The following is a 17,096-nucleotide window of genomic DNA, read 5'->3' as shown; positions in this document are numbered from 1 at the left end:
GCAACAACTCTGCTCGCAGCCCATGACAGAAAATGAGTACATGGTTAAGTCAATAAATAAATAGGTAATAACAAAAAAATCATTTATTGACAGCCTTAACTTTTGCAACCCTTCTCTGAACAGTACAGTCAGGAAGAGCTGACCAGGCATATCTAGGTCAAATCTGGTATTTAGGCTTTGAAAAATGCAAGTGTTACCAACTTAAAAAATACATTTTAGGATTTATTTTTATCTTTAAATTATGATGAAAAGTTACTGTTTCCCTTTACCTTCAGTACACATAACTGATTTCTTATAGCACTGTTCTACAACAAAGAAATTGGAAAGTTACATAGACGGGAAGCTTTTAAATATGGTTGAAGTACACGCATCCTATTTGTAAATCGCAGATAAAAAAAAAAATCTGAGTGAATGTTTGAGTCTAGACCCCCTTAAACGGCACAATGACAAGATAATAAAGCACTTACGTTTTGATGTTTTCATGGTAGACCTTTGTGTCTGATGGTTGGTTGTAAAGAGGCTGCAATTTTGGATTAGAAAGGTACACTTAGTACTTTTCAATGCATGTAATTCTAAAAGTATATGCAATATATTAAACAATATTTTAATATTTTGCCAACGGTGCCACATCTCTGAGTGTAATCTGAAGGGACTAGAAGAAAAATGCTCAACACGAAGCACAGATTTCATTACTTAAAATTAAATCATTATAAATACCTATGTATATAACAGTATTTCAATTTTTCATATTTCAAACTGTTCTCTCAAATAGATTCAAATCCATTTTAAAAGATTACCTTACGTGCAAATCAGTTCACTCAAGCCCCAATTCACCAGTGTATTTAAACACATACTTCTTTTATACACAAACATAGAACTACATCTGTTTACCACAACAGAATTACAGATATGAAACCAACACTAGCAACACAGAAGGGAAAAAAAAAAAAACAAACAAAACACACCAACCAAAAAAATGCAACTTACCAGTTCAACTTTTGGACCAAGACCTTCAAAAATCTTGTGAGCTTCTTCTGCTTTTTTCTGCAAATAAAGAATTTTTTTGTATAGTTTAAGTAAAGCAGCTGAAGTTAGTATCAAAAGTGCACCTGAACTCTTTCACTTAAGCTAGCTGCTAAACCCCTGTGTCATCCTGCTACATCCTTCTTAACCTACTTCTGCAATGTTGCCTCAGCAAATCAAGAAACCTGAACCTGAATTGCGCAGTTACTACTCTGATCTCCATCTTTGGAAGCCGACAAAAGTATAAAAGCAGTTCAAAAAGAGCATAAGTTTAATAAATAACATAGCAAATATTACACACACAGAGTAGTATGTCACAGGTCCTCCTTCCCTCACGCTAGGCAAAGACCTCAAAACAATTCTGACCCTAAAGGAGGCAGCACTGGATAAGACAGTTGGCTTTCACAAATTCATTTCAAGCCTGTATGATCTTCCAAAGCCCTTTGTCAGCAGACAAGACTATCCGTAATGACCTAACAGACTAGTTCAAATTTGCTTCTTTCTCCCCAACAGTTTATGTGCTAGCGCTAAGACACCTGCAAAGAAAAATACACGATAAACTAATCCATAGAGCAGTTATTATTAGAAAGCATTCTGCTAAGTCCTAACCTCTTTCCATGTAATTGCAATCTTGAGAAATTCTTCGGAACTCACAGCTGTACAAAATAATTATATATCAAGGAAATATTATAGTGTTACCCTGGTAGAATAGTTTTTCTGGTCTCAAAACATTTAAAGGTGAATTCCTGCCCTACTACTTTAACCAAATTTTAGCCAACAGTAGTTGAATATTAAAAGTAATTATCCTAAACTGCATGGTTTGAAGATGAAAGTTGCCAAGTGGACTGTTCTCTTATACAACTGTAGACGGAAAGACACCAAACAAGTGCTATGTACAGAAATGGCTTAATAACATCTTTAATAATCTTTTAAATAAGGCAGTGAGTACTGACACATGCTACTTGTACAAAGCCCCATCAATATTGCCATTCTGCAGTACGTGTAATCACATGTAATTCCTGATATGAGAACACAAACCAAGTGCTAAACGGATTCACAAATGCATCAAACTTGGTAATTCCCCTTGTATATATAACACTATATGAAGAGCTACACAGACAGAAGCAGCTAATAAATGACTATACACTGATGCACGTCACTCCATCTCAGACAACATAAAAATGGGTTTCCCCATCTACTTGCACATACACAACACGGGGAATGCAACAGCACCTTCAAAATTCTATTGTGAAAGCCACCCATAACCACAGTTAGCAGACAGAGTTGCACAGTAGCCGACTACGTTGTCTTCAAATTCACACAGTTTTGCCTACTACTCAACATGCAACTGAGCTTGAGGAAGTCTTGTAAGGTGATCGAATGATTTTAATACTTTTCGATTTCATTATAGCATGAAGGAGATTTAAAAACAGTAAAACTGGTTTGTAACCAGAAGTAAACACATCGCTCTAAATTGGTTACATCAGTTTTTGTAACATATTAATCATCCTAACGTCCTGTATTAAGTAAATACATCAAATTTTACAGACAACTTGGGGAGGGGGAGAAGAGGCTGCATGGAACACTTGGGACAGAGTTCTACTGTAAAAAAAAAAAATCTAGTATTGGGTTGCAGATTTTTACCATCTCAAATTTTCAAAAACAGTCTATTGTAAGAGAAATTAGCTGTTCTAAACTACAAAATAAAATTGGGAAATTAAACAAACATATACCACTCTCACAAAAGATCATAACACTTTCAAAACCAGCAGATATTCAACTCCCTAATCCCAAACTACCAAGGAAAAAAAAGCAGGAAGCACTTTGCTATGGTGGCGATATTACTGAGCTCCTGTGCTTTTATCACCACTTATGGAATACAAGCTCACAATTCACCTATATACTACTTCTTCACATCTGGTCATTTACCCAAATCTTAAGTGTGAGAAGTCAGAGTTTAAAAAAAAAGGCACAGAATCTTAAAACATATGCAGTTTTTCCCCTTCAGCTAATTTAAATGTTGTGTCTTCAGCCAAGCTTGTCAGTATTTATGTGAGGAAAAGAGACTTCAAGTTAAATTTCTGAAGCTTTTTTTTATATATACCTATATATACACACAAACATACCTATCTATTATGTATGCATGTGCGTAGATATATAGATAGATATGTATCTCAACACAGAGGTCTAGGGATGAGACCCATAGATGTGTTTCCCTAGACTGCTTATAAGATAGGAGGATCCTGTGATCAAGAATAGAAGTGTCATGCAAGTGTCTTTCATTTAAAGAAGTAAATGAATATTAAAAAGAGGGGCAGGGAAATCACTAATAGAGGAGAAGCAAAAATTGCCCCACAGAAATTAATTAAGACACAAGGAATTTTAGCACATTGGGTCAGACCTACAGCTACACTCAGTCAACTGAAAAGCATGCTTACCCGATTTTCATCGTAAATAATTTGGACGATACTGCGGTGTTTCTGTTCCACTGGAGGAGGGGAGACAGGCCTCTCTGGCTCTGGAGGCTTAGCAGCTTCTTCTTCAAGTTGTTGCTAAGAGACGAAAGAAAGAAAATCAGCCATCCGCACCATGTTACCCTTACCAGTAATTAGTCACCAGAGATAAAATATGCATCTGATCAACAGTTAGCACCGCCTGTCATTTCTCCTCTTAACGGACAAGGAATGAATGAAATAGCTTTAATGCCAACAGGTACAGTAACAAGACTATTTTTTGTACTATTGGTAAACCAAATTAACTGTTTACAAGTCTCACCTGCATTAAATCAGACTTGTTTCAGGTTGAAATTTAAAGCCTCTGTCGCATTATAGTTTATCCCTATTTAACTTTAAACAAAAACATTAACTTTGGAGAACAGCTGCACCAAACCTGCGTTCTCACAGAGGAAGAAACCACAGAGATGCCTTTCTACATTGTAGATATTCGAGTGTCATTACTACTACTTTTTTTTTTTTTAAAAAAAAAAAAGGTACAAAAGTCCTTCTAACAATCCACAGAGAACATCATTCTAAATGTACTTCACAGCAGAAATAAACCACTCCACATGTATTGAAGTTCCAAGATTGTTACAATACCAAATAAGCAAAAAGAGAGTAATATTTTCCAAGCTACCACACTGCTATGATTTGTTTTCACATCAAATAAATCTGATTCGGTGACGTCTTAATTTTTTAACTGTAAATATCCTTCATCCATTCCAGCTACAAACACGCAACAAAAAAACTTCTGATGCTCCATCCTGCTTACAACACCAGCTAGAATGTGCTATTTTGATTCATGAGAATTCAAAATCTAAAATTTTTGCAGAATGCCATAATAAGCAGGCTCAATTACTGCAGGCAACAGCAACTTTGTAATATTTTTTTTTTAAAGGCAAATCATACTACAAACAAATGAACCTTCACAGAAGATACACATAGTACTTGCTGACTTTGTGGAAAAGTGAACAAACGAACAAGAAGATAAGTATCACTAACACACAGCCAGGTACTTGGTGACATCCTTTTTTGGTTTTCTGCTGAAGGTCACTCTACAGGTCATTAAAATTCAGATGTAATTAAATGCTTCCAGACCATAAAAGCATACCACTGTCTATTGCTATCCCAGACCTACAAGTTAACAAATCCTACAGCGTAACTCATTTCCTACAGAGCTCCCATTAAAAAAAAACAAACAAACAAAAAAAAAAAAACAACAACCTTAAAGCTGGCACTACTTCTATCTGGATCTTTGAAAGTCATAAAGGAAAAGGAGACAAGGACTTTGTTTTTGCCAACGAGTAACAGATGCCTAGATTGTAGGGTGGGTTTAGTTGGCCACAAGAGCTACTGGGAAGGCAACAGCTACTGCCAGCAAACATTTCCTTTGCTCCCAATGGCTGAAGTGCAGTTCTCTGATGCAAAGCATAGCAAGAACCGTAGTTAAAAAAAAAAAAAAAAAAAAAAAAAAAAAAGATTTAAAAGAGATTTCCTCTTTTATTTCTCTGCTCTCTGTCTGTTCACTCGCACCCCTCCTACTACACTTTCCCCCAAGGCTAACCTGAGCTCCAGATGTTATAGGATCTCTTGCCCTTGTGAAAGCAGATGATCCAGGGACTTCTGTACAAGCTCTGGTTTTGGAGACACGTGCAAAGGATTCTCCCCTTGCACAGACTGTGAAAGAAGAAAGATGACAGCCTCCCCTCACCCAGCAGTCATCTTTAAAGCTGAAATTGCAGTCACAGTGCCCTTGTTTCACTAATCATCTAACAAAAGTTTAAAATATAAAGCCATCTACTGTTGGTGTTCTATGTGGCTTTCTCCTATTTTCAGAAGTGTTTAAAACTACATTATATCCAATCTATTTAAACATTCTAGCAAAATTGTATACGTAACCTTCCCTTTTTAACTTGTTCATTTGGTTCACGTAACCAAAAATTCACCACTACCACCAACAAATGAAGTATTTCCACACCTTTTTCACTGGCAGAAAACAATGGTAGTGTCTGCTATGCTTACTTGCTTTTTCTTCAGTTTAAGGATTTGCTGTTCAACTTTCGCAATCTCGCGATCCACACGGTCCATGCTCTGTATCAATTCTTCCTTTGACAGCTTTGAAGGTGAAGCATTTTGGTCCTCCCCACAAGGCTGACCAGAAATTGGAGAAGATGGTCCCTCATGCTTTCCTCCAAAAGCTGGGTCCTTTCATGGGGACAGGATGGGGGGGGGGAGATTGAGAGAAATCAGTCTTATTGATAAGAGGTGAACGTGTGTTCAGTAACCAAATTAGCACGCATGAATTAAAAAGACTTTCCAGTTATCTGTATCTCTGTTGAGGAGCTAAGTTAAATATTTCAGTTTATTAGTGCTCTAAATATTTTAGAATTAGCTGACAGCCCATTTATGATAGCATAATTTCAAAGTCCACCTTGAAAAATAACAGCAAACTTCAATATTCACCTTGAAACCAAAATAAGATCAAAACACTTCCCTTTTAAAAATATATCTTCATAAACATCAACAGTATCTTTTACATTTAAATGAAGGGTTACTTGAGAGCAAATCCTCAATACTCTGCACGTATATTGATGAGGATACTCTTGAAGATAACCATGACCAGCCTGATAAAGTACATCTGGATTTAGTTGTGGTTATAAATGTTAAGTTCTCTTGAACTTAACATGAGTTAAGAAAAGTGATGACTTAAGGGAGGATAGGTCACTATTCACTTGGCTTTGATTTTTTTGTCTTTTCTTTTTCGCCCATCTCTAAACAACATATTCCAACTTGCTTGATGTTCTAACATAAGCACTGTTGTACCTTGTCTTTGTTTCTGTCCTCAAACCATCATGCTCCATGACTGCCTAGCTGGCAAATGCCAGCTCAGTTATACATCCCTCATTCAAGCCAATCTGACTGAAAGACGATGTGCCTGAATTCCTCTTCTCTACATAATACAAGGCTGTATATCTACACTGAGACAGTAGATATCTTTATGTAGCGCCTGGACAAAAATTCAGTTACATGCAAGCATGTTAACATTGCATGCCTTAGCTTGGTTTCTCCAATCCCCTTTGATCTTATCTTTGCTATGCAACACAGCAAGTTACTAAGAAATCACATGCCATCATAATTTTACTTTATTTCACAGACAGTTCATTCACATAAAAGGAATGGTAGAGAGAAGGCACGACAAGTAATCGATTTCTAAAAAATCTGGTGCCTATTACCTTTTGAATCCATATGGTGAAATTTTTCTTTAAATGCTCTGAGTTTAGAAACTTGAGTGCTCACCTTCAAAAGTCACACCCACTACGTACCACCTTTTCGGGTGTGAGTCAGTGTGCTTGTGTGCACGCACGAGAGAAGATATTAAATATTCATTTAAAAGACATTTGTCTGCTCTACACAAATTGCGCTAATCAATATTCAGTATCTACAATAGAAAATATCCACGCCAAACCAGACTGCCCTAGATTTACCCAAAATGAGACAGTGACAAGTATAATTACTGTTACGTAAATAAGCAGACTCATTTCAAACGCTTAAAAGGGAGAGGGGGTGGAGGGGAGTACTTTGACCATTCAGTACAAACATTCATTACAGAAAAAAAGTGGACTTGCATGCACTTGCCAGCAGCTTTCAACTGAAAAGCAGAAATATTTCATGTACTATACTATAATAATTTTGCAACTGAGATTTTTAATGACTTAAGCGTTTAGTGGCAACTCAGAACTCCAGTCTTTTTACTGTGTTTGAGGCAGACTTATCTTACTGTTCTTTTTATAAAAGAGTAACGCTGACTCAAGACCACAGTTCATGATAACGTGTAAAATTAAGTTTTTGGGTTAAAAGAATGAACTTAAAGAAATTTTAAAAATTACCTAACAGAAAAAGAAATAAAAATATTAAATCACCACAACATAGGAAGTTACACCTTCAGCATCGTAACAGAAAATGGTTTTACCTTCTTAATATCTGCAGATCTCAACCCTTCCTGCAGAGGATGTACTAAAGGCAAAACAGTAGCTGCACTGACACGCTGAAAATGGGAATCAGAGACTTGTTCAAGACGTGGTCGCTTAGATTCCAGTGAATCATGATCTGTCTGAGATGGACCTGGATGAAATTGCTGTTCATATCCAGTTCTCCTTTCCTGAGGCCTAATATATACAAGAGATAAACTATTAAAATATACATTTTCCATACAAGAAAACTACTTGGCGTCCTCAACCCTTTTCAAATATACTGGAGATGCAATTTAGTGAAGTTCCTTCTAAACAGCAAAGCAAACAAGTGCTTGTAAGTATGATCTTCAAAAACACAACAGCTAAAAATCCATTGAAAAAGAGAAAATTAACTTGAATCTTAAAGGACACTGTTTAAATGCATGCCTATCGTTACAAACCCTTAAAAAGAAACTTAACACTAATACAATAATATTTTTTGAAATTGGAGCTCTGATTCAAATTATGAACAAAAAAAATAATCCATGAGATAAATATAGTACTATATTCCACTGAACACAGATGGCCACAACAGCTCGGTTATTTCATTTTTGCAGTCAAATAATTTTCAAATATACACAGAATGCTTCAAATGAGCCATGAGCCTATTTGGAACTTGGTATCTATTAAAATGCTACTACATGACAGAAACAGTCATTGATTCAACCCATGAGTCATTCAAAAACTCCTCCTTCTCAGAAAAATGCAGAAGAAGGTATCACTAGCTTCTTTACAGTGCAATGCACAGGATGTCCATAAAAGAACCTCATATGCTTCAACATCTTCCTATGAAGTGCCACTGAAGAGATGACAGTAATTTCCTGTATTTTGCCAGAACTACTGAAGAAGTTTTTGCAAATTTACTATGCGGGGAGAGGGGGAATTTACTTCTGCTATAAATTGAATTTTTGAGATCTCTAAAAACTACTATGATTCTCAGCACTAAAACAGAGCCGTACTGACGTTTTGGTGACACAAGATGAAGGCAATATGCAAGCCCCAGATTTCACTATCATCAAGTTATTTCTGGGAATATTCTAATGAGACTTTAAGGTAGACCAGTATTTACACAACATTCATTACTGGTATTTGTTCAGAACCAGATACCTCAGTTATAGCCAAAATAAACTGCTAGCAGTAACCCAGCATATAAAGTTGCTCCTAGCAGATATACTTACTAAGAACCCAAGGAAAAAAAAAAAAACAACACAAAACAAAAATGTTGTTACAAGCAATAACTCTTGCTTAAAATTGTATATCAGCATACTAATATGCTAAAGAATTGCGGTGCATAAAGTGTATAGTAACCTCATCCCTAAACCAATGCATGTTCTTGCTAATTTACTACAATCCAGTTAATCTTACCCTGATCTGTAGTGGGTTTTTAATTTTTAAATTTGGTTTTCAAAGTACATCCAATATTCTTCACGTATATAGTCAAATGAATGCTTAATACGGTCCGAAGACTTCATTGAACCTATTAACCTCACAGTAGTATTAATGTACATTTCAACATTCATCAGTATCCACTGTGATGTAACGTATTTCACTGAGAAGTAGGATATTACCAATCTGAAACTACATTACAACATAAAATTCACTATAGTTGTCCACTATACTTGTCCTCAGTTAACCTGCTGGATCCCAGATCAGTGGCATCTATTTACACAGAGACAGCAATGGCCTATGAGACTGACAAAAAGGGTATTTAGAACAAATGATATGAAGCTGTCAAGTGTCTTACCAGAAGTAGCATACTCTGATTTAGTCCATTTTGTGCCACATTTCAGTGTTTTACAGTTCCTACAACCCAAATACCCAATTAGCTCTATTGTTTCTCACTTGCCCAGCCACACAGAGACCATTTCTTGAATAAGCAAACCTAATCTAGGAAGCATGACAGGTAATACTCACATTGCAACAATTCTTGCAATTGTTGCTTCCACTGGGCAGGATTAAATTATCGAAAGTTACAAACTTTGCACACTTTTAGCCTAAACAGCATTAAAAAGTTTGCAGTATGCACTTGGATTCTCAAAGTTTACTGACGGTTTTGTTAGCAGAGGTGTGGGAAAAGCGAAGCAGACTGTCACTTCCTGTCTGTGAAATAAATATATTAGTTAAGCCAAAGGAACTGAGGAATTACACAACAGCTCCAACCCTCAAACGCAGGAGGCCGACACTGTTACAACAACAGAGCACCAATTAATAAAGTCCAGTAGTCAGGCAAAAAACTGTGAAACTCAAAAACCTCTCTATTCAAAAGTCAAAACTAACTTTACAGAAAGCGCGGACACACAGAAGATTCCTGTTCACATACTTCAAAACGAGCATCCTCACCTGTCCGAGCCCGGGTGAAATTCAGAAAGCAAGGAAGGCCTGCGCCGGAGCTGCTGCTGCTGTTGCTGCTGCTGCTGCAAGAGCTGGGTTGCCTGACTGACTTCCAGGTGAGACGAACGGTAATCGGGAACTGCAAATTCCTAAATGAAACACACTCATGATGTTAACAGTAACAACGGTGCAAAAGACAGGATCAAAAAAGCCTTTGGTGTCACGGAATGATCGTTTCCAAAGTTATTAAATATAGACCAAGACCAGATCACCAAAGCTTTATTCCAACTCAAAAAAAATAAAGTTTGTAAATGGCATTTCTAAGTTATAAGTTAACTTTAAAGAGACTAAATACTTATGCTAAGAACTCCACCTAGCTTATCAACAACTTCTAATAAAACATAAATGAGCCAGCTGCAGAAGAATATCCCTTAAAAAAAAATTCCTTAAAAATCAATTTTGCACATCCAACTACAAAGTCATGAACTGAAAATATATTTTAGCAACCCTGAGGTAATTCCTTCTGTTATCACCTCACCATTTTTATATCAGACCCTATTAATTAGGACTAAGAGTCAGACAATATGCATCTTCTGACTGATACAATTCATAATTAAGTGAGGTACAAGACAATTTATTTGTATACATGGGTCTTCCACCACTTGTATGGCAGGCAGCACTAACCAAAGAGAAGCTCCGTAAGACACGCAATAGGTCATTACCCATAAGATTTAGCTTTTACGAATTATCTAAAAATAAATACAGAGCAAGCCAAAAAGCTCCAATTCTTGAATTTCCTTTTGCAAACATGTAAGTAGAACAAAACATCTAAAGTATCTGTAGCAGCAGGAGAATTTCATTAAAACAAGGGAAACCTGAACTGTTCTAAAGCCAAGAGCTCGTCGTCCGCAGCCGACCGTGCCACAGAGAGCACAGGATGGCAGAATAAATGCTCGGCAGAAACGACCAAGCAGGAGACTCTTAGAAATCCATTCCCCTAATTCTGGCTCAGGACACAGATAGCTGGAAGCACCAGTACAACTGCTTCAGAAAAAATTCAGAGTGTAACACAAGTTTTCACATTTCAGACTCGCATTCTCCACCTTGCATGGAGATTTTGTCAAGAACTACATTTAGCTCGTAGAGAATAGAGCCCACTATTCCTTACAGACAAGGAGCAAAGATGACTGTGGGTTCATTTCTTACACTCCTGGGCCTAATGGGAGATTAATTAAGAAGGGGTAAAAAAGAGAAAATTTGTACCCATAAATGCCCCAAGAGTCCAGTCTCTCAAAGGATTTGTTACACCCAGAGCACTGCATTCATATTAGACGCATACTAACTGGAGACAGGTTATTTGCATGCTCTTGGAAAATTATTGCTATCAATGCATACGGGCTCAGACACACTTAGTTGGCCAAATTTATTCTGATGAGTAAACATCAGCAAATTAAAGCAAAGTTACAACAAAAGTTTATGAACACATTCCCTAGTGAATTTATTCAGACTACACGAAACCAATGATAAAACCAGAAAGTTTATATTAATTCCCAAAAAAAGCAGATACAAACATAATCTTGAAGAAGCAAAATGCAGCGCTTTCAGAAGAAAAAAAAGAAAAAAAAAAAGGGAGGGCAAAACAAACCACCCCATAACTATTTACCTAAGCAACACTGGCAGCAGTTCTCCTCAGCAGACAAAACACTTCCTTTGCCACTTTGAGCATTTCTATTAAATGATGAAAAACCAAATATAAAAAAGCAGAGGAAGTAAGAATCAAAAAGATTCAACCTGCTGAGGAGGCAGCATTCTCACTGTACAGCCTTTAAGAGAAGCAAACTTTTAAAGCGTTTTGCCAGTTTGAGTAGATTTACAAATGTTAAATAACAGGAAATATTGACAAGCTGTAGGGTTTTATTTAGGATACCTTCACAGTTTATAGAATATTTTTAATGCTAGTCTATGTAAAAAGAAAGAAGGCGCAAAAAAGGGAAAAAAAAAAAACAAACCACCAACACACAGGCAAGAACTTTAAAAAGCCAAAACTGCAGTCAATGGTAGTCAAGGATTTTAATAATTTCAGCTACAGCACTGCAGGAAGGCATAATTCCAACAGTTAATTATATCCTTTCAAGTTAATACTTCTGAAGGAACCAAGGAGCAGCACATGGCTATAGATTACACTTCCCAGAAGTTACACTGCAGTCAGACCCTCATTCAAAGGCACAATAGACTTGAATAAGTATAACGCAAGAGCCAAACTCCAAAGGCACAAACATTGTTAGACAGATTTCCCCAGTCACTTTTAACTGGGCGCATTCACCTGCAACTCTACCGTTTTCAAATATGAACAACTTCTATTACATTGGTTAAAAACAAATAATCCCGTTTGGCACAGCAAACACCCAAATTGTACTCTTGCTAAATTTGTAACCCTGTTGTGTCCTTACCTGCTGGTGCCGGGTGCTAGGGAAGGTGTACTGGACAGAGTGAGTGGGATAACGGCTCTGTTCTGTGCTGAATGCTCCTTGGTTAGGAGGGTAGCCTGAACTTGACATTATCAGAGAAGAAGTCTTCACAAAGCTGTGAGATCAAGACCAGCAAGCAATCATGTTTCTAGGAAACCGCCTAAAGGAAAAAAGATCACTGATAAGCACTGAAGTACCAGATGTACTCACAATACATTACAGCCATAGTCACCTAAGCAAAACAACCATTACCAGTAAAAGCTTTTTCCTGATGTATTTATTTAATAGGTTACTCTAGTCTGAAACATGTTAACAGGTCTTAAATGGTCTCAAAATGAGACATGTCAGCATTGTCTACACAAAGATTTGAGGATTATATTGTCAGAATACATCATTTTACCAGTTACCAGTTGAATCAGGAAGATTTTAAAAGAAAAATACGTCACTTTAAATAGACATTAAAGAGGTTTAATAGTCTATAGATGGATTTTTTTATTTACTGTAAATTTCTTCAGCACAACGTGAAGTTCACTTTCATTTCTTTTACAGAGTTTTTGGATTCTGTGAACTGTTTCTTACTTTCGGATTCAGGTAGTCTTAGGGCTGCTTTACTCAATGCCACATACAGTTCATTAAACCACAGTGTATTCATCAAGCCCTAAAATACTATTACCATCTAACAGCAGCTTGACAAAAGAAGTCAGTAAAAAAAAGGCAGTTACAAAAAAAAAAAAACCCCAAACCACTATTTCAATTGACAGCATAGTTTGTCTCATATGGGATGCCAGAAACTGAGTATCCTATGAAGCCTTAAAACAATCCTGCTTAGTTGACATTCAATGACTACTTTGCCTCTACTGTACTCTCCAGCTACAGATTTACAGTGAACACTGAAACGCATACTGATCTGGGGAAGATTTTAAATACTGAAAAAATCCAGACAAGTTCACTAACGAAGTCCAAGCATCTATGAAGCTGTGTATAGTTTCAGCTGCTGAAGATCAGCAGACTGATTTAGCACTGCACCCATCAGTGCTCTGAGCAGGTAAATTACGGCTCTAATCAAAAAAGCAGGAAATATATTTTTTAAACAGAAGATGCTTCTCTCCAGTAGCTCAAAAGATGCAATCCTTAGAGCCTATGTATTAAATATAGAATTCTATCGGACCTGTAGCAAATTCTCAACCTCTGGTCCAGAGCCTAGCAGACATATCAGACCTTCAAATAAAGTAACTGTTGATCCCTGCCTAGATGGCTTCATTTCAAAGCACGTTAATCTGCAGCCTTTCACAAACATCACATGTAAAGTTATACTTCTGAACTGGATTTTCCATTAACAGTCAATAGACAAAATCAGATCAGGAAAGGACCAGGCACCACTATACAAACAGATCTTAAAGTTTATCTGACATATTTTATCATTCCTGTTCTGGTTGGTTTTTTCCCCCCACTTCTCCACCAAAGAAAGAAAGTTTTACATGTTGGACTATCAAGACTAATGAGACAAATTTAGATTTACCTGTTAAACAGATACGTTTATTTAGATTTACCGCTTAAACAAATATCAGATATGAAAAATTAAAGAAAACTACAGTTTCTCTTTCAAAGCAATACTACAGATCATTAGTTGTGTGCTTTATAGTGCCTATATATCTATTATAGTACCATAACTCATATCCAAGTGACAAGTTCTAACAAAGAATTCTTCACCATTAACACTTATTATACTTCATCATTCATGGCTGCATTCATTAGAGTACATCTTTACCAACTGTGTGATGGTCTAATAGGTCTGAGTCATACACTTTCCCAATTAATCAAGAAACACTGTCAGAAAGCAAGCAGTTTTAGCTAACACACATTGTACTGGTTAGTCGTAAGGTATAGTAGCTGAACACACAAATGTATTCCTAAATCCAAACTACAGCAAAAAAACCCTTTTTCTCTCTCAACTTCCATGCAAGTCCATATAAAACTATGGCATATAGCTAATTGTCAGCTCAATCCAGTGTTTACTAATGTGATAACTACTCCCATCACAGGCTGGTGAACTTTTATTATTAAATGAACAACTGGCTCTGTGGTATAAGGATGCTCAAGCAGTTTAAGGTTACAAAAGTATAAATGTTAGTTTGATGAATTGCTGATAACTCTAACTTCTGCTCCCTCACCAGCTTTGTATCTTCATATGCAGTCTTCATAAATATGTGGAAATTATCTAACTGAATTACATATATATAAAATATATATATGTATGTCTGCTACACCTTAATAACTTTAGTGAGGAATAAAGACAGTAATACTGGATCTGACCAAAGCTTCTTCAGCCCAATATGCTGTGGCTGAGGATGGCCAGCAGCAGGCATTTAGGGAGCACACACCTGTATTTTCCCAACAAACTCTCCAGCCTTCTAGTGGCTCCCTGAGACACTCCCTGTGGCTCAGGGATTCCTCGAGTCACAGCCTTTCTCTTCAAGATTTCTTAATGGCTTTCTCTTCCATTGGTTTGTCCAGCTCTTTTCTGAACTAATATAAACTCTCACCATTCACAACCGCTTGTTGCAAGGACTTCTACAGTTTAGTGGCATTTCGCATGAGAAACCACCAGCTTTTGTTTGCTCCTGACCTGCTACCTTTCTTTAATATCTCTAGCTTTGGCATTGGAACAGACCAAACATCTACTTCCTATTCTTTTCTTCCCTGTTGCACAGAAGATTCTGTAGACTTCTATCCTATCCCTTCAGCCATATCTTTTCCACACTGAAAATCCTAGTCTACTTGGCTGTTTCTTGTCAACCACTTCCAAACCATCTCTAGTCCTGTGATGCTCATTCTGAGGCACAGGGAGCCAGAAACACACACCAGATTCTGCGAAAGTATCAATACTCATCTTGTTCTTATTCTCTTCTCTTACACGCTGACCACAGTCTGGCAAATCTGGGGATGCAAGGGAGATCAGGGGAGCAACCACCTGAAAATCACACATTAATACAGGCCAACTACTGCATGATTCAAGGTCCTTTCTAGTTTCTCTCTGTCAAGTTACATCTTCTTATTTTCTCAATATTCAGTCCAGCCCACAGGCTGATTATTAACCCAGGTGCTGAAAGTTCAATCCGCGATCACTTTGTATGATGCTATAAAGGCTATTTCTTCATTCACAAGAACTTCAGTGTACAGATTGTTAGGTTTGTGATAGGACTGTTAGTCTTGAAATCTTCACTGATATATAAGAACCTTTCACAACCGACAACGAAAGGTCCTGACCACCTCTCCAGATTCTGTGCTAGACATGGAATGATGGCGGGGGGGAGGCAGGCAGAGTGCACAAGCACAGACATCCTTCATCCATCCAACAATGTTAGCTGAAACCCCTAATCTCATAACCTACAAGTTTTACATAATACGTATGAAAAAATTCAGTCTAATGGCCTTCCTACTGAGAACTGCAAGTATGATCATGTTTGTAGCACCATAATAATAAAAAAATAAAGGTTAAACAAAGAAAAGCCGCCAACAGAGGAAGGCAACAGAAACAGCATTAGAGGTCATAATTGCGGTCAATAAGAGAGGTGGAAAGCGAAGAGAAGAAAAAAAAAAAAGAAAAAAATTAAGTTATCAATGGTTGGGGTGCATTCTTCCCCTCCCCAGGGGAACTGACACAACCACAGGAAGAGATAAGGGCAGTAACATCAGAGGAGAATACATGGTTACATATTGACAATTACAAGGTAGGGAGGGAACTAAAGGATGGGGATTCTGCACAGGATCTCATTTCTGTCAAGACAAAACCAACACTGTAGTACAACACGTAAAGTGACACTGAAATACATCTCCTTCCCCTCTTAAGCCTCCTCTTCTTGTTACAGACATTTATATGTGCCTGCACTCTCCTAATTTGCCCTCTCCACAAGCCCTGCAGACCCCAGTCTCCTACAGGACAAGTTGGTTTACGCTCTGCCATACTGGGGGGGAGGAAGGGGGGAAGAACTTTTTCCCAATATTTGCCTACAGAATTACCACCAATATTCTGCTCATCTCTCCCTGTCTTGCTACTTTAATTCTGCAATTATGGATGTAAGTACTTTACTTCAACTCTTATTTCTCTGCAGGCAACTTTATGACCGTTCATCTAAAAGCATCTGCCCCTCTCTTCAGCATCTGCTCGCATGTATCCAGCAAACACAATTTATTCTTCATTAATCTATTTCTTGGTCAGTGAGGGCAATGACAGCTTCCTGCTGTAATCTCTCAAAATTCCATATGTTCAGACTATGTTTAAATACGGCAGCCTTTTTGCATAAAATTCTAACTGTGTGTGTAGGTTGTAAACAATCTCATCCGGGCTTTCCTCACTGCTGTTTCCATTAGTCATGACAAACTTCGTCTTGCTCCACTCAAATCCAATCAGAATTCTCCTTTAAAGCTCCTCGCTATTAACTCTCTCTGCCTCTCCGATCCTTCCACTGGTTCCCTCTTCTCTGCCAGAACAGAGGCTGCTCATCTTCATTTTCAGCACCCCTGACAACTTACAATACAAGAAATCAGCTTCTGACTCTGCACAGTCAATGACAGCAAGATTCTATTTTTCAGACAAGTATTTTCATACCTTCTCATGTTATTCTGCAAATTTCAGAGGTTCCTCACATAAACATTTACGAGAACTGTTAAAGACTTTGGAATTCTGCCTTAAATGTCTCACAAAGATAAGTTCGGTCATGAATACTTTCATACAGCTGCCAAACAGGCTGGCAAATTGTCTGTCTCAC

At 37.3% G+C, this 17,096-nt stretch overlaps 1 protein-coding gene across 2 annotated transcripts in view; it reads right to left on the bottom strand.

Annotated features, from left to right (window-relative positions):
- NCOR1 (nuclear receptor corepressor 1) overlaps positions 1–17,096 on the bottom strand; it is a 71,340-nt gene that overhangs the window by 44,330 nt on the left and 9,914 nt on the right. For both annotated transcript variants that reach the window (XM_054209314.1, XM_054209316.1), the window contains exons 2-8: positions 12,310–12,487; positions 9,869–10,008; positions 7,489–7,684; positions 5,541–5,723; positions 3,462–3,575; positions 988–1,044; positions 468–520 (exon numbers count right to left, since the gene is read on the bottom strand). In XM_054209314.1, coding sequence (XP_054065289.1) covers positions 468–520; positions 988–1,044; positions 3,462–3,575; positions 5,541–5,723; positions 7,489–7,684; positions 9,869–10,008; positions 12,310–12,417 — 851 coding nt within the window. In that variant the 5' untranslated portion in view covers positions 12,418–12,487. The remainder of the gene's footprint in view (positions 1–467; positions 521–987; positions 1,045–3,461; positions 3,576–5,540; positions 5,724–7,488; positions 7,685–9,868; positions 10,009–12,309; positions 12,488–17,096) is intronic.

Source organism: Rissa tridactyla, chromosome 7, assembly GCF_028500815.1.
Source record: "Rissa tridactyla isolate bRisTri1 chromosome 7, bRisTri1.patW.cur.20221130, whole genome shotgun sequence".
NCBI classification, from domain to species: Eukaryota; Metazoa; Chordata; class Aves; order Charadriiformes; family Laridae; genus Rissa; species Rissa tridactyla.
Note: the sequence above shows the minus strand (reverse complement) of the source record. Positions and strands in the feature narration are given on the sequence as shown.